The sequence below is a fragment of the Lynx canadensis genome, chromosome D3 (assembly GCF_007474595.2).
Source record: "Lynx canadensis isolate LIC74 chromosome D3, mLynCan4.pri.v2, whole genome shotgun sequence".
NCBI classification, from domain to species: domain Eukaryota; kingdom Metazoa; phylum Chordata; class Mammalia; order Carnivora; family Felidae; genus Lynx; species Lynx canadensis.
Genome location: NC_044314.2, coordinates 77620493 through 77643918, shown reverse-complemented (window position 1 = coordinate 77643918; position 23426 = coordinate 77620493). Strand labels below are relative to the sequence as shown.

General features: G+C 48.1%; 1 protein-coding gene across 1 annotated transcript in view; it reads right to left on the bottom strand.

Moving 5' to 3' along the window:
- Positions 1 to 23426, bottom strand: part of GCN1 (GCN1 activator of EIF2AK4) — a 59674-nt gene that overhangs the window by 32788 nt on the left and 3460 nt on the right. Inside the window, exons 2-24 of the mRNA XM_030335956.1 lie at positions 21915 to 22017; positions 17980 to 18043; positions 17341 to 17472; positions 16719 to 16827; positions 13034 to 13132; positions 12813 to 12947; positions 11616 to 11684; positions 11385 to 11493; positions 10839 to 10913; positions 10096 to 10224; positions 9532 to 9582; positions 9148 to 9246; positions 8755 to 8928; positions 7068 to 7220; positions 5829 to 5921; positions 4680 to 4755; positions 4372 to 4531; positions 3147 to 3336; positions 2924 to 3048; positions 1944 to 2122; positions 1552 to 1645; positions 318 to 431; positions 27 to 225 (exon numbers count right to left, since the gene is read on the bottom strand). Of these exons, the coding sequence (XP_030191816.1) occupies positions 27 to 225; positions 318 to 431; positions 1552 to 1645; positions 1944 to 2122; positions 2924 to 3048; positions 3147 to 3336; positions 4372 to 4531; positions 4680 to 4755; positions 5829 to 5921; positions 7068 to 7220; positions 8755 to 8928; positions 9148 to 9246; positions 9532 to 9582; positions 10096 to 10224; positions 10839 to 10913; positions 11385 to 11493; positions 11616 to 11684; positions 12813 to 12947; positions 13034 to 13132; positions 16719 to 16827; positions 17341 to 17472; positions 17980 to 18043; positions 21915 to 22017 (2731 nt within the window). The remainder of the gene's footprint in view (positions 1 to 26; positions 226 to 317; positions 432 to 1551; positions 1646 to 1943; positions 2123 to 2923; positions 3049 to 3146; positions 3337 to 4371; positions 4532 to 4679; positions 4756 to 5828; positions 5922 to 7067; positions 7221 to 8754; positions 8929 to 9147; positions 9247 to 9531; positions 9583 to 10095; positions 10225 to 10838; positions 10914 to 11384; positions 11494 to 11615; positions 11685 to 12812; positions 12948 to 13033; positions 13133 to 16718; positions 16828 to 17340; positions 17473 to 17979; positions 18044 to 21914; positions 22018 to 23426) is intronic.

Sequence of the window (23426 nt, the reverse complement as noted above, 5' to 3'; positions counted from 1 at the left end):
CCCACAGCCAGCAAACAAGAACTAACCCAAAGCCTTGAGCCTAGGGGGCATGACGCAGGCAGCCAAGGACAGGAAAGGGTTCTTGATCCTGGGAGCAGCCAGGGGAGATTTCAGCAAGGGCAGGAAAGAGTCGACCAAAACAGGGATATACTGGGTCAGGCCAGATGGGTTCTTGGTGAGGATGGTGTCCAGCAGGCCCAGCGCTGCCTCCAGCTCACCGTCCAGCTGCAAGCAGAGTTGGCCGAGGAGGCAGGTCAGCAGGGCCTGCTCCGGCCAGCAAGGGGCGGGTCTAGCCTGTGGTAGCAGCAGCCACTCACCTCCTGCAGCCGCCTCCGGACCTGCGCCTCCTTGTCCAGCTGGGCCTGCAGCATCTCCTTCTGCTTACTGGTCAGCTGCACCTCCTCTTTTATACCTTTCTTCTTCTTTATCTCCTAAAGGCAACGAGCAAACCAATTCCGTCTCCAGGGAACAGACCTCCTCCCTACCACAGAGTAGGGAGTGAGATCTGTCCCACAATCAGCACCATGCCAGCCCAAAGTCTGTGACTTGGGCCCCCAAACCTGCCACGTGGCCTCCCCCACCTCCCACAAAGTCCACAGCCACCTGGTTTCCAGAGGATGGAGACAGCAGTAGAGAAGTAATTTCTTATTGCATTCTCTATTGACAAAGGCAAGAAGAGCCTTTAATATGTTAGAAAAATGAAAAGTCCCTCAGTGAGCTGGGAAGGGTATCCTACCCATGCAGCTTCAGATTCTAAACCTTAGCCTCCCTCCCACAGATGCTCTCCCCTAGTATAAGTTGGAGCCTAAAAAAGGCCAAGAAATCACTCATTCATTCAACAAGCATTTATTGAGCACCTCCATTGCGCCAGGCACTGCTCTAGATGCTGGGGATACTGCGGGGAAGAAGGCCAAGTCTCTGCCCTCACGGAGCTCACAATCTAGTGGGCGAAGACAAGCAATGAACATGAACAGGGTGACTTGACAGCGGGATGAAGGTTATAAATGAAGAAATGAAATATGCTGCACAGTAAGCGGGAAGAGGGGTGGGGTCTACTCTGGACTGGGTGGGCAGAGTGGTTGCCTGAGAGGGGGACAAGGGAGACAAGGTATGGTAAAGGGCCCAGTGTGGTAAAGGGACCTGCTCTGCTGTCAGAATCGGCTCGGTTAACAAGCCGAATACACAATTCCCCAAAAGCTACATAGGGCCAGGCCCTATGCATTCTCTCAGGAGGAAAGACGGGTCCCAGCCTCTAGGAGGTGGGGTAACAGGCACGGAATCAAGTCACACCATTTGGTGGGAGAAAGGTAGGAATTGGCCCTCAGCAGAGAGAGAAATTTGTCTTCCTTGAGTTGAGGGGTGGAAAAAGCTAAAGAAAGGGTTAAGTAAAAAGGGTGGTAGGGGGACCCCGGACTGGTGGAGGGGTCAGAAGAGTGTGCCATGGGCCTCAGGATGACCCCAAGGAACGGTATACACAAAGCAGGGAAAGTCACCAGCCTGAGGCCACAAAGCTCAGCAGCCACCTCACGTGTAATGCTTCCATGTACTCACCTCCTTGAGCTCCAGCTCAATGATCTGCTCCTTAAAGGAATAAGCTTTGTTCTCTCGCTTCATGTTGGCCTTCTTTATGCTGTCCTGCTGGGCACTGAAACATCAAAGCAGGTGATCAGCCAGCTTCAAAACAGCCACCAGGTCCTCCAGCCTCCCACCAGTAGTGAAACCCCAGCTAGCTTTGAAGTTGTATGCACCAGGAAAGTACCAGAGACTTGCAATGCTCTTGTATCCCAAGCCTAAGCATGTGCCTGGAACAGAGCAGTACTTGTCCAACGAATGGAAAAGTGGTTTAATTGACTCCTTGCAACAATCCTGTAACAGAGGCCTCTCTCTCTTATAGGTAAGAAAACTAAGGCTTGGGGCAACTGAGCCCATGAGTGGGGGCTCACCTCTGGATGATAGACTTGTCATACAGCTCGCCGGCAGGAGTCTGCATAATGGCAAACTCCTCCCGTGTCACCTGGCGCAATGCAGGGTTCTGCACGGAGGCAGTGATGGTGCTGATGAGCTGTGGAAGGACCCGGTCCGGGGACAGGACGGAGAGGGAGCCCATGGCATTCATGGAAGACTGTCAAACACAGACAGGGTCAGGATGCACCAAGACCGGCACTGGACAGGGGTCCTGCCGTGCCTAAACACCCTGGCTACCAGCTCTTCTTCTTCTTGCCACTGCCTGCTCTTTCTGAGCATTGCCCCCTCCCCAGCGTAAACAGTAGGAGTGTGTGCCTGCCTTCCCAGGAAGCATTTCCCGCTTGGTCTGGTACCAGCACCCTGACTGGGTGACACACTCCTCTACTCTCAATCTCTGTGGTGCAAGTGAAGCTGCCCCCACCTTTTCCAGAGGTGGGCATATGACACAGCCCAAAAGGACAGGCTCAGAAACAAGCACAGGCCCCAAATCAGGTCAACAAGGGCAGTGAGACCCCATGCCAGTTTAAATGACTGGAAAACACAAGCTTTTCTCACTCGGGCTGATAGGGACAACCTATAAGCCTGGAAGTGTGTCAGCTGCCCTGCTACCAGGGAGGAAGAGACTGTTGGAGAATGAAGCCCCCATCATGGAGAGCAGAGACGAGACACAGATGGAAGAGACAGAGAGATGGCACAGAGTAAGAGAGACACCACCTACAGTGTCCTGAAGATAACATCTGAGTCCCCGTAGCCAGCATCGTGCAGAGCCAGTCATATCCTGTGACTCAGCAGTGAGAAGAGGCAGGAAGCTCCCTCTTGTGCTTAAACCATGTTTGCATTTTCTGTCACTTGCAACCCAAGGGTCCAAGGCCACGTTTCACCACACCTGCACCTCTTTCGTTGAATCCTCCCTCTGACACTCTGACGTGAGGCCAGAACTAGTCCATATGCCAATCACCTGGTTCAGGGGACTCTGCATGGTGATCCTAGGGATGATCTGATCCAAGTGCCTGGTGATGAAGGCTTCGAGGTCAATCTTCATCCTGGCGAGGAGCGCTGGCCAGAGTCCAGACTGCACTGCCACTGAAGAGAAGGGGAGCAATTTGAGGCCTTCTGCCCAACCTACCCTCATCCTGCCCAGTGGAGTCCCTGCCCCTCCCACACTCGCCCCAGGCACAGACCTAAGGATGGGTGATGCGAGATGATCAGCATCTCCTGGGCCAGCTGTTCAGTGTTGGTAATGTCACCCTCCAGTCCTGGCACCCCAGAGATGACACAAAGAGCCTCCTGCAGGACCCTCGGAGGTACATAGGCCTTGCCTGCCTCAGTCACCTCCCCAGCATCAGTCACCAGAGCCTCTAAAGGTAGCACCTGCAAGGAAACAATTCATCAGCCCCCACTACTCAGCACCCTGTGCAGGCCTGGCACACAAGAGACAAAGATGCCAGGGGCACGGCTGCCTTTCACACATGGTGTTCTCTGGGGTTCCTGCTGGAGTAGAGACATGCCCAGCTCCCTGCATGGGACTTGCAGGCTGTGAGATGTGCCTGGAAGGAGGAAGCACAAATGACTCTGCACCTAAAAAAAAGCCCATGGGGAGAAAGGTGGCCACAGAAATTGGTCCAGGAGACCCAGCCAGAGAGACCACAAGTCTGTCACTGGCCCACATCCCTCAAGCGGGATTAGGGAGGGAGGGACACGGAGTACAAAGAGCGCTAAAAAGGGACCTGGTCTTTGGGGTCTACTCTCACTTCTGTCACCCACTGGTGGGGGACGCTGGGCAAGTCATTTCAGCTGCTGGAACCCTGGACAATTCATATAAAATAAAGATATTTAGCCTGCTTTTTTTTGTTTTTTTTTTTTTTTTTTGAGAGTAAGGGAGAGAGAGGGGGAGAATGCATGAGCAGGGGAAGGGGACAAAGGGAGAGAGAATCTTAAGTAGGCTCCATGCTCAGTGCAGAGCCCAATGTGGGGCCTGATCCCACAGCCCTGGGACCATGACCTGAGCCGAGATCAAGAGTTGGATGTTAACTGACCGAGCCACCCAAGCACCCCATAGCCTACCTGCCTTGTAACAGCAGTGTGAAAAAAGCAAAAGAGAGAATGGGTTGCAAATGCTCTAAAAATTATAAAGTGCTTTAAAAAGAAAGTGTTATTCCATTACTCAGTGATAAAAAGATTCAACTACAGGTCACAATTCTGACAAGAAAAGCATCTCTGAAAAGACAAAGAAATTATATGAAATAAGATGTTATCAGAGCTTCAAGGGTAGGGCAGAAGATTCTGGCATCACACAAGTGTCTCAGTGAGAACAGCACAGGAAGAGACCAACGAACTCCCATGGCATAACTGGGGTGGGCTAAGTGGGTCAGTGAGCCCCAGGTTCTGGACCCCAGCTGCCCTCACCTTGTGAGAACTGAGGACAGCCTTCAGCTCCTCCAGGAGTCCAAATGCCAGCTTAAAGCCCCCGAGAGAGGACAGCAGCTTCCGGACCGTGTGCTGGGCCTGCCTGCGCACACGCCAGGTACGACTCAGGAGCACGGCCACCAGAGCCCGATGGTACTGCCTGCAAGCACAAGGACATAGCACCCTGGGGAAGGTGGATGTGGGCTCTCCACAGCCAGCCCTCCCACCCTGCACACACGCTGTTTCTCAGGCTCCTGCCGCGGTCTGCCCCATGTGGCCCGAGGGGAAGGTAAACAGGCCTCACGTACTGAACTTTGTTGCCTGTGAGTCTATGCGGGTGATCAAGGAAAAGTCTCTCTGTCAGATGCAGCACAGTACACAGGGCTAGGAGGGGAGACAAACAGCAGAAGTGTTTTTAAAATACAGAACGCATCCAGAAGGAACTGAAAAGGCCTGGAAAATGAACACCAAAACGTAAATGTGATTATCGCTGGATCTGAAGTTCCTTTTTTGCTGACAATGTACACAAGTATTTTGGACTGATTAAAAATATAACGCTTCATTCTAATTAAAAATTACTATGCAGTTCTAAAAAAGAGGGTGAGGACACTCACATACTGAAGTAGAATGATTGCCAAATCTACATAGCACAATGTGTATGGCAGGCAGGCTACCATTTGTGTAAAAAAAGTGAAGAACTAACACAAAAAGACATTTGCTGGTATAAAGTATAAAATATCAAGGATACACAGAGGCTAATATAACTGGTTCTCCATGGCCAGGGACATTGGGTGGCCAGAGATCAAAGCAGGGGTATGATTTTCAACGTAGGCCCTCTTGGATCTTTTATTTTTGAATTATGTGAGTGTATTTCCTATACAAGAACTAATTTTTTTTTAAATCAGGAAGTGACTAACAGTTTCAGCTCGTTTATAATTGAATGTTGTGATTTGTGAATCAAAAGACTTTTCAAATCACTGATTAGCGGCAGACACCCCTAAGGCAACCTAGAATTTTAAACCTACATTTAAAGATCAACTGTTCCTTCTCTGCAGGGAGAGAAACCAGTAGTTTTGTGTCTCCTGGTGGGGGAGTGCAGCCAGCCACACTCCACCATAGTTTCTCAGCTGCCTTGTAATAACACAAGAAAACCTCCGAGACAGCACCAATTACCCAATCAGCTATAATTAAACCTAATATTACAGCCTCACAACCATTAGCACTCTGTCTCCACAAATCTACCAACTCCCCCATTCCCCAGCCTTCCAAGCCCCACAGGGGTGCATTCATTCCCACGGTGACTGACAGCCCAGCTGCTGACCACAGCACTCTGGTCCAGTTTTTGCTTAGCTGACTGGTCGAGGCAACAGGCAGTCAGGGAAGGGTCCTCTCTGAAGACCCGCCAGGGAGACTCGGGCCCAACCTCAAGTTCAAGAAAGTCCAACTAAGTCACTCACCATCCTCTGAAGCCATGAGCAGGAATTTCTCAGAAGTGAAAATCTGTTTCTTCTCATCTACAATCAGCTGCCAGAAACCACTCAGTTTGGCCTCTGCAAGAAACAAAAGGTCACTCCATGACATAGCTCACTCCATCTGCCAGGGTTGGTCCCCTCCATCCTGAAGCTGCTGGGGCCAGCTACGTGGACAGACCCTGCTTTGCAGCAGGCAGCAATGCTCCCCCAGCATGGATGGGTCACCCCTAGCCTCACTGCCCACCCCCTCCCCATTCTGAGAACTAACCAGTCCTTCTGGTGTCAATGCCTACATGAAAACCATCTGCTGCCTACAGAGGCCCAGGCAAACATCTCCCACCTGAAGTCCCACCTACTCCAGCTGCCAGGCTGAAACACTTGTTCACACATCGTGCTCTCCCTGGCTGAGGCTGATCTGAACTCACACCCTTCCAGCTGGTGAAATCCTTCCTTCAGGACCCTAGTCCAAAGGCTCCTTTGTGAAGCCTTTCCTGACAGCCAGCACCTAAACCAAAAGGAATCCCTTCTTCAAAACTGCTTTACTGCCACATTTTACCTCAAACAACGGACATACTTTTGCATCTCCTCTCACTAGAGTAAAGCAGCTTAAAATTTGTGGAATCGCGGTCATGTTCATCTCTGCCTTCCTGCCAAGGCAGCGCAGGGTTCTGGAATTTACACAGATGGCACCCAATGGTATAGAAGAGCTGAACTCCATTTCTAACCACAGGAATAAGTTCACATATGTCTGCAGCCAGAGTAGGACATGCACTAAAGCAAGCATGGAATACCAGGAAGCCACAAAAAGAAAGAGAAAGCTCTTTTGGATGTGCCAATTTGGAATCTTTTCCAAGGCATATTCAGTATCTTCAGTAGAAGAAGACTGGCTAGGGGGAAGCTTTTCAAGGTACACTCTAAAAAAGTCCCACTATACTAAACCCAGGTCAGTCTGGACATTATATACAAACCCTGTCCCGGAGCACTTGAGCAAAAGTGCAAAGGAGGACAGTGACAAGAGTCACTGTCTGTATTCCCATCTCCTAGTGTGACCCTAAGATTCATCCCTGCACACATCCCTAGTGTGACCCTGAGGCATCCCTGTGGCTGCCCCAGTGTGGTGGTGACCAAGCTGATCCTGTGAAATCCTAAACATCAAGACACTCCTCCCAAGGACTATGAATGAGGCGTCATCTGCTACCATCCTGGACAAGCTTAGACCCTTACCAGCCTGCGAGTCAGCCACCGAAAGCTTCGAGAGCAGCAAGGCTGCAGCAACCCCTTCAGTGACTGTGGGAACCTGAGTGCTCTGGGAGGCTGCCTTCTCCACTGTCTGGATGAGCAAAGGCAGTAAGTCCAGGGCCTGCAATAGTGTGTCACCTGTGGAGAGAGGACCAGCAATTTACAAAACTCCTTGTCAGGGGTGACAAGATTACTCAAGAAAGGAATTATCCACTGAGGTCTGAAATGCTAAAGCCCTTCAGTTACCCTGTCAAATGCTGTGAAGTAGGGGAACTAGAAGCAAACCCAACAACCACAATGTTAGACCTAGAAGGATCATTGCAAATCCAATAGTTCAGTTATCCGTTTGATGGGTAAGGAAAGAGACGGAGACAGGTTAAGTAAGTTGCCCAAGGGCACATAGCTGGTCGGAGGAGAGCCAGGGCCTATCGCAAACCTAGCAATTTCTTTCTGGGGCTCTTCCCCTACACCAGACAAGCTCACGACCCAAATTCCAAAACCAGAACCAACCTATTGACCTATTAACTAAACCCACTTGGTTAAAATTTAAAAAAAAAATTTTTTTAAGTAGAATTCTGTTAAAAAGTACAGCTAAACCGATGTTTTCTTAACTATTAAAGTGTTACATAAGAACATGTTACAATAAAACACATATTTCATTTGGATGAGGTCATGAATTTGAATCTAAAAAAATGTTTATTTTAATGGTTTCTTTTATATTATGTGTACTTTAAAAGTGGCAAGTAGAAAGAGCTCAAGCTGAAGAGACTAGTTTAAACCAAGTCTCTGCTATCTAGAACTCAATCTAAATCAAGATTAGTCAATGCAGCAAAACTGTAAACTGACATAGAGAGTACAGGCCCTGTAGATAAGGGACACCCTTCTGTGGAATCTCCTAGACATTTCTTTAAACACAGCTCATCACAAGCGTAAGCTTTTTAAAAAAAGAAATACTAGCCTAGGGGTACCTGGGTGACTTAGTAGGTTGAGCATCCCACTCCCGATTTTGGCTCAGATCATGATCCCAGGGTCATGGGAGTGAGCCCTGTGTCAGGCTCTGCACTGAGTGGGAAGCCTGCTTAAAATTCTCTCTCTCTCTCCCTCTGCCCCTCTCCCCAGCTCATGTCCTCTCTCTATAAAAATTAAAAAGAAAAAAATTTAAAAGAAGTATAGCCTATACGAGAGGTAGAAATTAACACTAGAGATTTCTACCTTGGAAATCAAGGAGATCATAGATCCTATGCAGATTGGAAAGTTTCCCCCAGCTTTGCCTGGGAAAGAGGTAGATGCCCATGCCCAAATGACAGGTTTGTCAGCCCTGAAGAAAGGGCAGTGCTTGCTTTCCAGTAAGTCCAACGTAAAGTATCCATGAAGTTGGACTTTTTCAATCAGCCAACTCACAATCCCTTGCCCAAGATTTCAGATAATATAGTGACAGGTTATAGTCCTGGGTCCTCTCTGAATGAAGCTTTGTAACTTGAAGGTGTGATATGGGAGAGAAGTCAAAGTCTGCTGTGAAGACTGGGCACTGATCCAGGCTTTGTGGATGATTAAGCCCGAGGCTCCCAGAGGCTCAAAGAAGTGGTGCAAAGTAAGCTGGACTGAATGGGAAAGCTGGGGACGGTGACAATGCCCAGAAGACTCGGTCACCCCTGCAGGGGAGGCATCTCACCTCGGAAGCAGGCCAGCATGCACTGCAGGTAGGCATGCCGCACTGCAGAGGTGGAGGTTTTAAGGCTGAAGGCTTTCTTGAACCATTCGGTGAGCTTCTTGGGCACTTCCGTGGTGAACCGGTTACACCAGAGAGCCAGGACAGAGACAGCATGCACCAAGGTGCCTTCATGAACTAGGGCAAGAAGCAGAAATCCAGTCAGTTCAGCATCTCAGGCCCATGTCCAATCGCTGCCACCAGCACCCGAAAGCAAGCAAGGGTACAAGGGGGAGGAAGCCGTGATGCTTCAGGGGAGGTCTGCCTTCAGAAGGGGTTCATGGCAGGCAGCTCTGGCTGTGAAAACCGGAGTCAAGAGGGGATCCAGACTGCATCCTTACCATGCGGCACAGTTACCTTCTTGCTGGAGGAACGGAATGAACAGCTCAGCCACAGTCCCATTCAGGACTTGACTAGAAGGCCCAGACACCACGTGATGACTGACACTCCCGATCCCTGTAAGGCAGGGGATTTCCTGCTCAGCACAAAACCACAAACACAGGAGTCTTCCTGCCACTGCCCGCTTCCCTAGCGGCCATGCCTCTCCTCTGGCCATTAGTGCCTTTCCCTCAATCCCCCCTCCAGATGACCTGCCTTGTAGGGAAGCCAGGCCTCCCTCTCGCTAGACCCAAACAAGTCCCACCTGCCACACAGGCAGGCAGCAGAGTCCTGGAAGCCAGGCTGGGATGTCCAGGATTATCAGAGGAGTCAAGATCCAATGACAGACCTGCCTTACTATACCTGAGAGGACGCTGATCTTCTGGGCTACAATGGTCAGTTTTCCCTCCGAGCCTGAGAGGAGAGACGGCAAAGATTCAAACTCCACGTCTGCCACGTTTCCCATGGGGGTGATTAATGTGGTCATGTGTGTGACACCAAGAGACAGCCTCTGATTCCAGAAATAGACTTTCTATTGTGAAGCTGGGTTTATAACATTTCCTAGACTTTTTCCTGATTAGACCAGTAGTTTTGCTCTTACAGAAAATTTGAGAAACAAAAAATATAAAGGAAAGCATTTAAAACTCACCCACATGCCCACTACCCAAAGACATTATGAACATTCTGGGGTATTTCCCTCTAGTGTTTCCCTTTATGCATACAATGATGTCTACGCTTAAAAAAAAAAGGAGATCGCCCCCATCTACACTGCCCTGTGCATGTTTATGTTCACTTCCCATGTCTCATTCTACTAAGAGCCTTCTCCTGGCCACACGGCCTTGACATAAGCAGACTCAGAGCCCCAAGTCCTAGGCAGGTTCCGGCCCCACAGCTCAGCCATTCTCATGGCCAGGAAGGCTTACTCACCACCAAGGATAGCAAACAGGTGCCTGGTCAGGGCTTCTGTCGCAGAAGAGTCACTGCACTGGCGAGCCAGGTTCCGCAGTGCCAGCACAGCCTCATCCATCAGGCGGGGACTGTTGGACTTCAGCTGACCTGGACACAGAGAGCTGCAGCTCAGAAAGTGCTGAGAGCTGAGGATCCAAGCTTTCATCTTTGTCTTTCCATGTTCCTAATTCTTCCATCCATGACCTGGGTGTTCTCGTTATAAAGAAGCTCGGGGCACCTGGGTAGCTCAGTGGGTTAAGTGTCCAACTTTGGCTCAGATCACGATCTCACGGTTTGTGAGTTCAAGCCCAACATTGGGCTCTGTGCTGACAGGTTGGAGCCTGGAGCCTGCTTCGGATTCTCTGCCTCCCTCTCTCTCTGCCCCTCCCCTGCTCACATTCTTTCTTTCTCTCTCTCTCTCTCTCTCTCCCCCTCTCCCTCTCTCAAATAAACAAACATTAAAAGAGTATCAAGAAAGAAATTTTCCAAATGTAGTTTCTTTCTTTCTTAAGATTTTAAAGTAATTTCTACCCCCAACATGGGTATCAAACTCACAACCCTGAGATTAGGAGCTGCACACTCTAACTGAGCCAGCCAGGCGTCCCAAATGTAATTTATTTCTAGACTGAGCTGTCCCTGCCCTTTTTCCTAAAATAATTGGGAAAATACATCCAAAACCCCAGGTGCCATCCCAGGGGCTGGAGAGGGGTCAGGATACTCACTAGCCAGTCCTTTCACGATGTCCAGGGCATACTGGCTGAGATCAAGAGTCACTGACGCCAGCAGACTGGAGATAGCTAAGGAAGACAGAAAATACACACCATGTCTATATTAGGTATAAATGCCTACTTCTGCCCTACTCCCCAGCCAATGCGCCACACCAAAGCAACCATTCTTCATCTCCATAAAGTCATGTGAGTGGTCACACCTTTGCCCCTATAGTTTCAAGTGCCACCTCCACAACAATTTCAAACTGTCTAGAGCAGATGTTCTTCACCTGAATGGTTTCCAGAAGGTTCTTGGACCTCTAACTAAAATTGTTTGCAGTATTCCAGGCCGATATACTTTTGTACGTCCTTTTAGCAAGAGGGCCCATGACCTTCCACATATTCTCAAAAGGGTCCCTGATCTCTCTCCCAAGGTCCCGATGAGGTAAACAGTGAATACATCCTTCACTCCATCCCCACCACTTCTGCGGCCAGGCACCAGAGATGCAACTCATCAGGCAACCCAGCTCCCTCCCACCATCCTGTCTGGCAGCGACCTACTTTCAATAACATTCTCTGGACTTCTCAGTAAGGACTTCTGTATGGTGGGCAGTATCAGATCCTTAAATTCCGAGTGAGACATGTATCGAAGCAGAGGGGCACAGTTATCCTACAAAGAGAAAGGAGTCAGGCACCCAGACTTCATGGGAACAGACCAAGAATACAGGACAGCTCTGAATAAGAATTTAAATGGGATTTAGCTTGTCCAGGTAAGGTCTACTTCTCACTCACCAATAGATACTTCTGAGGCTTTACTTTGCTCATCAGGATGTTCTTCATATAAAAATCCAATAGGGCACTCTACAGAGTACAAAGACTGGTCAGACCAATATTCTGAGTATCTCATCACTGGCCTAAAAGATCCCTTTTGTGGGAGTGCCTCTAAAAACTACAAATCCATAAAAAATAAAATACATACATGCATACATGAATAAATAAATAAAATACAAATCAGTGCCTAAATTTCAGCATCACATACGGAGGGCTCATTGATCATACCATTCATCATTTTAAAACCTTCCACAGCTTTCCAGAGCTGCTAGGATCCAGTCCAAAGTCCTTGGCCTGGCTCCCAGGCTGCCTGCTGACCTGTGGCTACCACTCACACCTCTCCAACCCCACTCACTTCCTCTGCCTGGCTTTCTCTGCCCAAAATACCCCTCCTCGGGGCGCCTGGGTGGCTCAGTCGGTTGGGCGGCCGACTTCGGCTCAGGTCACGATCTCACACTCCGTGAGTTCAAGCCCCGCATCGGGCTCTGTGCTGACAGCTCAGAGCCTGGAGCCTGTTTCAGATTCTGTGTCTCCCTCTCTCTCTGACCCTCCCCCGTTCATGCTCTGTCTCTCTCTGTCTCAAAAATAAATAAACGTTAAAAAAAAATTTTTTTAATAAATAAATAAATAAACCAAAATACCCCTCCTCACCTCCTGACCTTGCTAACACCTATTCACCCTTTAAGTTTCTTTAATAGAGCTGTACCCGTGACCCATGCCCTCTGTCAGGTGCCCCAATATAGAGTATTACTGCTTCCTGCCCCTTTCCTTTGTAGCTCTTATCACAGATATAATCAGATGACCTATCTGTCTGATGGCAGACTCCTCACACTCAGTTCCCCAGAGGCAGGGATCATACCTCCCTGGATCACTGCTGCAACCCCAACAGCTGGCCCAGTGCTTGGCACATAGCAACTGCTCAGTTGTGGGAGACTAAATCATTACATGAACAGGCAAATTATCATCCCAATAACTATGCCAGGATTCACCCCAAGCCAGAGCTGGAGGGAAAACTTTCCCAGCTCCTCAAACTTCATATATCAGGGAGAAAGGACAGAGTCTCATATGAGAAAACCAACAGGCTTCAGAGAAGGCCAGGGGCTGGGGCCACAAGGACCAGATAAGATCCCCCTCCTCACTTCCAGTGAGACCACCTGCCTTGTGCCGGTTGACCACATCCATCTCCTTGTGGCTTGTGCAAAACTGCACCAGCAGCCCCAGCATGCCTGCATAGTTCTGGTTGGGTTCCAGGCTGAGAATGGCTGACAAGTACTGCTCCACCAGCCCAGGGTTCTGAAGAGGAAAGTATAAAGCAGGTGTGTCACATGGTGGAGGGTGGCACAGAAGCAGTGTGCACCACCCACCATGCCTCCCGTCACCTCTTTCCACAGCTTGCTGAGCTTCTTCACAGCACCATCGACGGCGTGCCTGTGGGAGCCACCCAGCACCTCCAACAGAAGCAGGCACTGCACCTCGACCTGTCAGGGCCGGGACAGGTTCGAGTCAGGACATGAAACGTGAGTGGAGGCCCCCTGACCCTCACCGCCTGCCCAAGACCTTCATCGGGCCTGCTCAACTCCAGCGAGATCCTCTTCCCTCCCCCACCCCCAAATGGCCCTGTCCCAGAATTACATCTGTTCACTCGAACACGCCATTAATAAGTATTTGTTGAGCACCTAGGAGTCAGACAATGAAAACACACAGAGAAAAGAGACAGACATGGTCCCTACTTTCATGCACTTTAGAGTCCAGAGAGAGAAAAAGACACTACAAAATAAACACACTAGAATATATAATTCCAGTGAGGTAAGTCTCATGCAGGAAAAGGATAAGCATCCTGTTTCATATCTGCCTTGACTTTTCCTTCATTAATTCCACAAATACTTACTGAATACTGACTAAAGGGCAGGCACGATGCTGGGCACTTTGGATATGGAAGTGAAGACCGACAGGATGATCCCAGACTGTGGAGCTCACTGTCCAACCCAGAGTGAAACACGTAATAGGTGCTCAACTAAAAAACCTCAGACTTTATGTGCCACAAACACCCATCACTGGTGAGCAGTCTGAATTACTACCCTAACAAAAAGCGTGTGCTTAAGAAGTCGGCTGTACTCCATTTGCACATGCACAAAACAACAGGTGCATGAGGTTCTTCAGAGGCCTACTAATGGTCATTTTTGTTGTTTACTGTCTCTTACTATAAAAAAAAACAGTAAACAACAAAAATGGCCACCAACAGGGGATTAGTTATATATACTGCCATACCTCCACTCAGAGGATCAGTAAACAGTCATCAAGAATGAGAAATTCTTGGGGCAACTGAGTGGCTCAGTCAGTTGAGCGTCAGACTCTTTTTTTTTTAATTTTTTTTTTTTTTTCAACGTTTATTTATTTTTGGGACAGAGAGAGACAGAGCATGAACGGGGGAGGGGCAGAGAGAGAGAGGGAGACACAGAATCGGAAACAGGCTCCAGGCTCTGAGCAGTCAGCACAGAGCCCGACGCGGGGCTCGAACTCACGGACCGCGAGATCGTGACCTGGCTGAAGTCGGACGCTTAACCGACTGCGCCACCCAGGCGCCCCGTCAGACTCTTGATTTCAGCTCAGGTTATATCATGGTTCGTGGGTTCAAGCCCCACATCGGGCTCCATGCTGTCAGCATGGAGCCTGCTTGGGATTCTTTCTCTCTCTCTCTGCCCCTCCTCCACTTATGCACACATGTGTACTCTCTCTCAAAGTAAATAAATAAACATTTAAAAAAAGAAAGAGAGGGGCACCGGGGTGGCTCAGTCGGTTAAGCATCCGACTTCAGCTCAGGTCATGATCTCGCGGTTGGTGAGTTTGAGCCCCGCGTGAGGATCTGTGCTGACAGCCCAGAGCTTGGAGTTTGCTTTGGATTCTTTGTCTCCCTCTCTCTCTGCCCCTCCCCAGCTTATGCTCTCTCTCCAAAATAAATAAATAAACATTTTTAGAAAATAATAAACAGAAAAAGAAAAAAACCTCTTTATATGCTATGCTGGAACAAATTCTAAATCTGCTTAGAGAAAAAAACAAGGTGAAAGAAAAAAGTATGTTTAGTATGCTACTATATAAGAAACCCTGTTCAGCAGTATATACAGAGAATGTATCCACACACACAAGGAATTAGTAATAGATGGACCCAGGTGGCTAGGGAGGGAAACTGGTGTAGCCTTCTATGTCTGTCCCATTTTGAATTTTTTTTTTTTAATTAGAATAGCTTTTTAAGCTTGCTGACACCACATTCAGAACTATATTGCTGTTCCTCTCCTGAGAATGTTCTAACCCCTGATCTGGGCATGATTTGTTCCTTCATATCCTTCAGGTCTCTGCTCATATGATGCCTCCTTTGAAGCCTCCTCCCACTGTCACCCTGCACCACACACTTTCCTCCTTCCTACCTGCCTTTCTGCTGTGTGACCTTCGTCTTACCATTTCTTAGCAGACCTGTGTGGCATCTACCTCCTCCACAAGAGTGTAAGCTCCATGAGGGCAAGGTCCTCTTTCCTGTTCCCAGCTCTTACTGCAGCTCCTAGAGAAACTGAATGAACTACGATCTATGTGTATGGTTGACATCGGCAACGAGTAAAGGAAAAACCTAGATTCGAGACACTGGAAAAATAAACACGGTCTCATGCTCCTGATGCATTCTGTCCCACAAAGACAACACTCCAGAGTTGACCCCTGCCACTCGTTAACACACAAGTATACTTACCTACCTGGGATAATAAGAAATCACTGGAGATAAGCCAAGGAGGGAGCCCCTGATAAAGCATCTTAAAAAGATGATTTTGGTAGCAATGAAACCCACACTCTGAGGGGGGTCCAATTCCACTATCCATTATGTATCAGGTTTCAGTGTTCTTACCCTTCAGGCAGTCACTGATGGCCACTCCATAGTCATCCCCAGAGGACTGCTGGGTAAGCTCCCAGGGACGAGCTCATCAATGTGTCTTATTAACAAGCTGCTTCAGGGAGAGGTGCTACAGTTTTCTAATGCCTCTCATTTACTTGTACAGCCCTCTGTAACGTTCCACAGCCCTTTTACACCTCGTCTTGAGCCCCTCTTCACGACAACTCATGGAGGTGGATGGGGTAGGTGGCACTTTTCCCCATTTTGCAGAAATGGGAAACAGATTCAGAGGTTACATATATGGCCAAATGTCATGGCTGAGAATCAGAACCATACCTCAGGTTCCTTTTCTTTTGTTTTAAAGTTTATCTATTTTGAGACAGAGAGACAGCACAAGTGGGCGAGCAGCATAAGCAAGGGAGGGGCAGAGAGAGGGAGAGAATCACAAGCAGGCTCCACACTGTCAGCACACAGAGCCCAATGCAGGGCTTGAACCCACGAACCATGAGATCATGACCTGAAATGAAATTAAGAGTTGGATGCTTAACCAACTGAGCCACCCAGACGGCCCTAGGGCTCCTTTTCAATGAACCATAAGACCATTCCTCTTGCCCTCCATTAAGCATATCTAGATGTTCAAAAGAACCTCCCAATCTGGCCTATTGGGCCACCTCTGGTTAGCAGACATGTTGAAAGGCAAGGCAGAGAAGGTGGAAGAAGCAGGCACAGAACAGGTGGAGAGAATTAAAAGATCAAAACACATGGCAAGAAAATTCTGTTCCATTAGCCAGTTCGACACTGAAATCCAAACACAGGGAAAGGAATGATTAGCCGGAAAAATAATAATAATAATAATTTACATTACTGCATTTTCTAATTTACTTGCTTTCTGTCTTCCCTGCTCTGGCCTATCATGTCCTCCATGTATGCCCTGAAGGCAGGAATTGCCCATCAGTGTATTCCCAGAGCCTAGCACCATGACTGACAGAGAAGCTCAAACACATGTGATGGACAGACGGATGTTACTGTGTTGTACTCACGTCCATCCACCAGCATCACACATTCGTGACAATTCAGAGTGCTTGGTCACCAGCACCAAGAAGAGCACTTGGCCAGAGAAGGTGCTTCAACATATCCCAACTCTGCACAGAGAGCTGACTGCCACTACTGCAAAGACCCATGGAACCTACCAGTTTGTTCCAGATGTCTCCTTGACGCTTGGCTCTCGAAGGAAAGGCAATGCGCACCAGTAGGCAGGTCCAGGACAGGGCCAGCAAGGCAGCAGAGCCGCTACTCTTACTGCAGGGGGCAGGGAGGCGAAGGATGAGTGCAGAGCAGGAGCCTCCACCTTGGGGACAAATGCTGACCGCGAGGCCCTGCCTGGCATATAGGACCCTCCCTTGACCTACACCTGGAGAGAACTTGAAACTGTTTCCTCGTAAACCATCTGTAACAACTCAGGACAAGGAATGCAGAACTCAGCAGCCAAACTCCCACCTCTTAGCACTCAACAACCATAAAAACAAAAAAGATGCTTTCCCCTATTCAAACAGTGTCCCGTGGGCATTTGGTTTCCCTTCAAAATGGCCTTGCTTCCACTGGTTTCCCAACCCTGTTCCTCAGGAAAGCGGTTTGTCCACTGAGCCTGACATCCTGGCTCCTCCCTCCACACAGCAGGCAGACTGCTAGCGCCAGAGTTTCAGAGAGCAAAGACAGACATGCTCACACCTGCTCCACACAGGTCATCTGCACCAGCTTCTCCCGAATAGGACCCCGCCAAGCCCTGGTAGGCCACACATTTTATCTCTTTACCTGGGGACACCAGCTTTGGAGCCAATGCCTGAAGACTGCAGAGAGTGCAGAAGGTTCTTAGCAGTGGCTTCTGGCTGTGCCTCAGCCAACTGCTGGATGGCAGCCTGCAGGGCCCTGCGGGAGGCTGCATCTCTAGAGGAACGAATGAAGTGGAAAGGTGAACACTGGGCGCAGGGGCAGGGCAGCTTAGGCGAAGCGCTGGTCTTTCTCAGGAAAATTGGATTGTACTATATATTCCAGTGGATCACAGATGATGGGATTAGGAAATAACCAGAGAAATCCACCTCCTCCTGGAATTCTGGAAGCAGCTAACAAGAGCAAATGAGCCATCAGAGCTGTAAGGACAACACCAACATTTATGGACCACTTACTACGGACCTCAAACCAAGCCAAGTGCTTTTACACGCATGACTGTTTATGGCGTACAGACTCATGACGTGGCAGGCACTGTCCCAGGAGCCACTTACTAATTACCACCTATGAGGTAAACAACAGCACAATCCCCATTCTGCAGATGAAGAAAACAGAGGCACAGAGAGGCTAAGGTGACACCTCTCCAAAGCCCAGCCTCTAACCGCTGTCCTGTACCACCTCTCCGCACAAAGGGCTGGAGGCACAGGGTCTTCAGTAGGGACTCACCTGTACCGGTGTAGAGTCAGGCAGAATAATTTGCAGAGCCCTTTCACTGCTCCCTCTGGCAGATCTGAAACCAAAGATCACACACAAATTAATCAGTAGAAACTACTTCATGAGCCCCTGCTTGAGCCAGGCATTCTGCCAGACATAATCTCTACTCACTGGACACTTCCCATAAGTTGGAGATAGAATTCCCTGGAGGAAACAACAGCAAAATCGTACTCCAGAAAAACACCTGGTATAGAAAGGCTGTCCAGCGGACATGTGTTAAAGGAATGAAACTAAGACGATGTTGGTGGCCTCAAAATCTAACATGCTGGCAAGTGACACTTCTGGGGCACTGGGACTACTCTGCTTCTTGACCTGGGTGCTGGTTACACAGGTAGTCAAGTTTGTGAATATTCGGCAGGCTGTTCGCTTATGATACATGAACTCTTCTTTATATAGTTTCTGATAAATAGTTTTTAAAAATAGGACAAAATTTGGGGCACCTGGGTGGCTCAGTCAGTTAAGTGTCCGACTTTGGCTCAGATCATGATCTTGCGGTTCGTGAGTCCAAGCCCCGCATCAGACTTGTTGCTGTCAGCATGGAGCCTGCTTGGGATTCTCCCCCTCTCTCTCTGCCCCATCCCACCTTAAGTGCACGCATGCACTCTCTCTCTCAAAATAAGTAAATAAACTTTAAAAACTTAAGTAAATAAATAAATAAAAATAGGACAAAAATTAAAGTATTCTGAGGGATCTGAAAAAGGCAGAGCAGCTCTAACTAGAGTGGCTTCCAAGTTTCTAAGGATACACAAGCTTGGCCTAATAGATTCGTAGGCTACGCAAAAATGGAAAGAAAGGGACGTACATGCTGAGTGGTGTTAACATGAGCAAAAGTGCAGGGGCAAGAACGCACGAAGCCCATCAGGACACATGAGGAGGAAGAAGAGAAGTAGTAACACCCAGGACTTAATCAGCACTCACAAGGTGCCAGGCCCTGCTCCAAGCACTGACACACAGTAACTCATTTAATCCCTGCAAGATACTTGTATTACTGAGGTCACTTTAAGATAAAGGAATATTGGGGTGCCTGGGTGGCTCAGTCAGTTAAGCTTCTGACTGTTGATTTCAGCTTAGGTCATGATCCCACGGTTTATGTGATCAAGCCCAGTGGGCTACTTGGGACTCTCTTTCTCTCTCTGCCCCTCCCCTGCTCATGCACATGTACATGCTCTTTCTCTCTCAAAATAAACTTAAAAAAAAAAAAAAAAGATAAACATGAGTCAGAGAAAGATAAATACCATATGATTTCACTCATTATGTGGAATTTAAGAAACGAAACAGATGAACATAGAGGAGAAAAAAAAGAGAGAGGTAAACCATAAAACAGACTCTTAACTACAGAGAACAAACTGAGGATTACCAGAGGGGAGGTGGGTGAGGATGGGTAAATGGGTGATGGAGAGTAAGAAGGGCACTTGTAGTGATGAGCACCGGGTACTGTATGTAAGTGATGAATCATGAAATTCTACATCTGAAACTAGTATTACACTGTATGTTAACTGGAATTTAAATAAAAACTTGCCACTAAAAAACTATATACAGGCCAGCCGAGTGAGAGAGAAACTTTGGTTGTAGCAACAGGGGTCAGTAATGGAAAACCAATCTGTGGCCGGTTCTGCATGCTAGATTAAAGCGTGCAGATGAAAGGGAGAGGGTATGACTGGGGCAATGTAAGCCACAGTGTAAGGCCAACTCCAGCGGGAGACACCAACAGCCAAGGGCTGGCACAGCACTTCATACTTCAGGTACTGAAATGAATGCAGGAGGGGCAGGGACCTTGTCCCCACAGGACCCTAAACACTGTATTGATCCCCTGGACTTGGGGCAATTTCAGTGACCAAAGGAAAGAATGACTAGGGCCAGAAACAGGTTGTGGCTGAGAGCTAACATACACTGGGTGCTTACCAGAGCCAGGCATGGTGTTAAGGACTGTCCACACATGTTCTCATTTACTCCTCACACTAACCCTGTGAGGGAGGCAATACTGCCATCACCATACTCAAAGCAAGGAAACTGGTTCAGACAAGTTAAGTAATTTGAACCAGGTCACAGAGCCTGAAAGTGGCAGAGCCATGGCTAAAACACAGAGCCTGTCTGACCTGAGCTGAGCCCTTCATCACGGACGGCTGTACTAGAGGTTTGTGACTAGAACGAGCAGGCACAGTAGATACTCCATCAGCGAGTCTCAGGGTGCAAGTACACAGAGGCAGGATTGAGGAAAGCTTCAGAGAGGCCTCAGGGCCCCACGGGCTGAGCCATGTTGACCATCTGCAACCAGCACTAGACAGCTTTGAGAAAGTCCTCAACTCCCAGCCTGGCAGAAAATACCTTTCCCCACCTTTGGTTAACTCACTTGGTTATCTGTTACCCTAATAAGAGGAGAGGCCAGAATGATTATCACTACCCAATAGCTCCTCCTTAGACTTAGAAAATTAAAAAATTGAGAACTAATGATTTCTTGAGGAGTAGACAACTTCCCACCATCAGCTTGCACATCAAAAGCGACTAAACTTCTTATAAGTATCATTCACCCTGAACAGAAGAACTTCAGGGTGGCTGAACAGTAAAATCATCCTGCAAAGGCCCTGAGTAGTTCATGAACTTCACCCAAACATGTCCAACGCTTTACCCCGTCAAATGGGAAAAGGGCAGTATTCAGCAATTACATAGCAGAAGGCTCAGATGCTATGGCTGGGAAGGCATGTACAGCTGGTACCTTGTCACATGGCAGCCTTTTCTAACCATAATCCTGTTGAGAAAAGTTTCCGGGAAGACTTCTGAGGGTGCCATAAAACTCATACGTTAAAGTGTTAAGTAAGATGAGAATCTCTTAGAAGCTCACAAACAGGAATGTACTTAATTTACACGCAACTTTAACAAGCTTGGGTAGGTCACCAGGCGACCGTAGGTCAGAAAGCAGCAAATGAGCACATGGCTGAAGCAGGCTCTTCACTAATAAGAAGTGAAAGCTGAGGGGAAGGGAGACCCAACTCGACACAGCCATGATTCTCAGACTTCAGTGAATCTAAGAATCACCTAAAGGGCTTATTAATACGCAGATGCTGGGCTCCACCTCCCCCACCCGGTCTCTGAATCTGAGTTTCTGCGACGGAGATGAGAATCTGTATGTATCTCAAACAAGTTCTGACATAATGCTGATGCTGCTGGTCCAGGGACCACTTGGGAGAACCAATGCTACACAGTGAAAACACAACAAAAGGTAATTTAAAAGCTAATGAAGATTTATTGGATGAAAGCAAACTTTTTTTTTTAACGTCAGTATAGTTAACATACAGTGTTATATGAAGGCAAACTTGTCTTACACATCCCAGTAGGTTGCAGGGAAAGCCCTCAGTTATGGTACAGAATCAGGATAACTACAGGTGCTCAACATTTCCCAAAATGTGTTCCCCAGACCCTGAACTGGTTTTCGGCAAAAGAGAGGTGCAAGGAAAACACAGGGTTAACAAAAGCTTCATAAAGTTAAAGCCCCTTCCCAGAATATGCTGTGAAACTCCCAGAGGGAAGCAGAAAATGTGGCCAATCACCTGTTACCACCTTGCTGACTTCCACGGAACACAGACTGGTGCCCCAAGTCGTAAAGAAAATGTTTTTGCACCTAGTAAATTGCCTAATATTGTTGGTATCTTTTAGAAATATTTCCAATCAAAATGGCTAAAACTGTAACAAATCTCTGGTACCTAAATGGATCAACTCTCCACTAACCCAAATGTTTCAGTGAAGGTTTCAGTGCACAGTACGGCAAGCAAATACGGCAAGTGAAGGCAGAAGGTGCTGCAAGGGAAAGAGGCAGCCATGGTTCTAAACAGAGAGTACAGTTTACTTTGAAATGGAATCATCTCTCGGTCACATGGATGGAAAATAAATACCTTTTCCAGCAACACATCTCCCCAGTTCACCGAGGATTTCTCTCCGTTCCTTCACACTGGCTGTTGTCACCTTCCCCGCAAAACGCTTTAGTGTCTCAGAAACCTGTAAAGACCAAACCCACAGAGAAAATTTCAGCAAACTACAAAACAATGAGTGTGTGTGTGTGTGTGTGCACGCACGTGCGCACATGCGTGCTAGGGAAGCAGGTGCAGAATTCAGTGAAGCTCTAACCAAGGTTTCTCAACCTCCACAATGCTGACATTCAGAGCTGGATAATTCTTTGCTGTGGAGCCATCTTCATATGCTGTAGGATTCTGAATGGTGTTCTTGACCTCTACCCCCCGAAATGCCAATAACAGCATTCCACTCCTCCTGCCTCAGCTGACAATCCGAATTGTCTCCAGACATGTCGAATGTCTCCTCGAGGGCAAAATCATTCCCCAGTTGACATGTACTGTTTTAACCCAGTCAACTAGTCAATACTGATATCTTACTTAAATTTAGACAGGGGCGCCTGGGTGGCTCAGTCAGTTAAGCGTCCGACTTTGGCTCAGGTCATGATCTCGCAGTTTATGAACTCGATCTCCACATCGGGCTCTGTGCTGACAGCTCAGAGCACGGAGACTGCTGAATATCTATGTCTCCCTCTCTCTATGCCCCTCCCCAACTCATGCACATGTGCAAGCACACTCTCTCTCTCAAAAATAAATAAACATTAAGAAAATAAATAAATAAAAAGAAAGAAATTTAGACAAAAAAAGGCAAGGCAAAAGGCCAAAACTTCAGGACAGAAAATACCCTTTCACAATTATGTAAATTCTGGTGAGGCCCCACCACATATCAATGTCTTCCCTTTATATCAGCTCATGTTAACCTCCCACAATGGGAATGTCAGTATCCTGGCAGGTCATTAGCAGAGCATAAGCACAGTGGCTGAAGGGTAGAAGGTAAAGAGGCTGAATCCCAGCTCTGCCTCTTACCAGCTGTGGAAACTCTAGCACCTACCTCGTAGGACTTGTTAGAGGCTAAGGGAGGGAGCCTATGTAGAGCATTTACTCTCCTCTCAGCACAAGGTCAGCTACTACTGCCAACAAGCCTTTGAGGCAGGCACCAGTATCTCCACTTTACAAGTGATGAAGGAGCAGACTCCAAGAGGGGAAGCCATTGCTCAGACAGAGGTTGAGAGCCACAGCACCTGCATTCTTGAAACTAAACCTGAAACCGATAGGTCCATTAACCACTGCTAACCAGTCCTTAGCTTTCAACCACCATCCATGTTAGCACAGCTGCATCCTCCGCACTGGGTGGGGGCAGTTTGCAAATATTCTGGAAAATCTGCTCCTGAGCAATATTCTCCAAGCTATAGAATGGACAAGTCATGGATACATGAGCACTAGAAAAGGCCATGGTAAGACCCAAGTAACTGACATATGGTGCCCTCATCTTTTCCTTCTAAAGTTATTTCAGTGACAGGCCAGGTCTTACAAGTAACATACATAGAGAAGGGTACA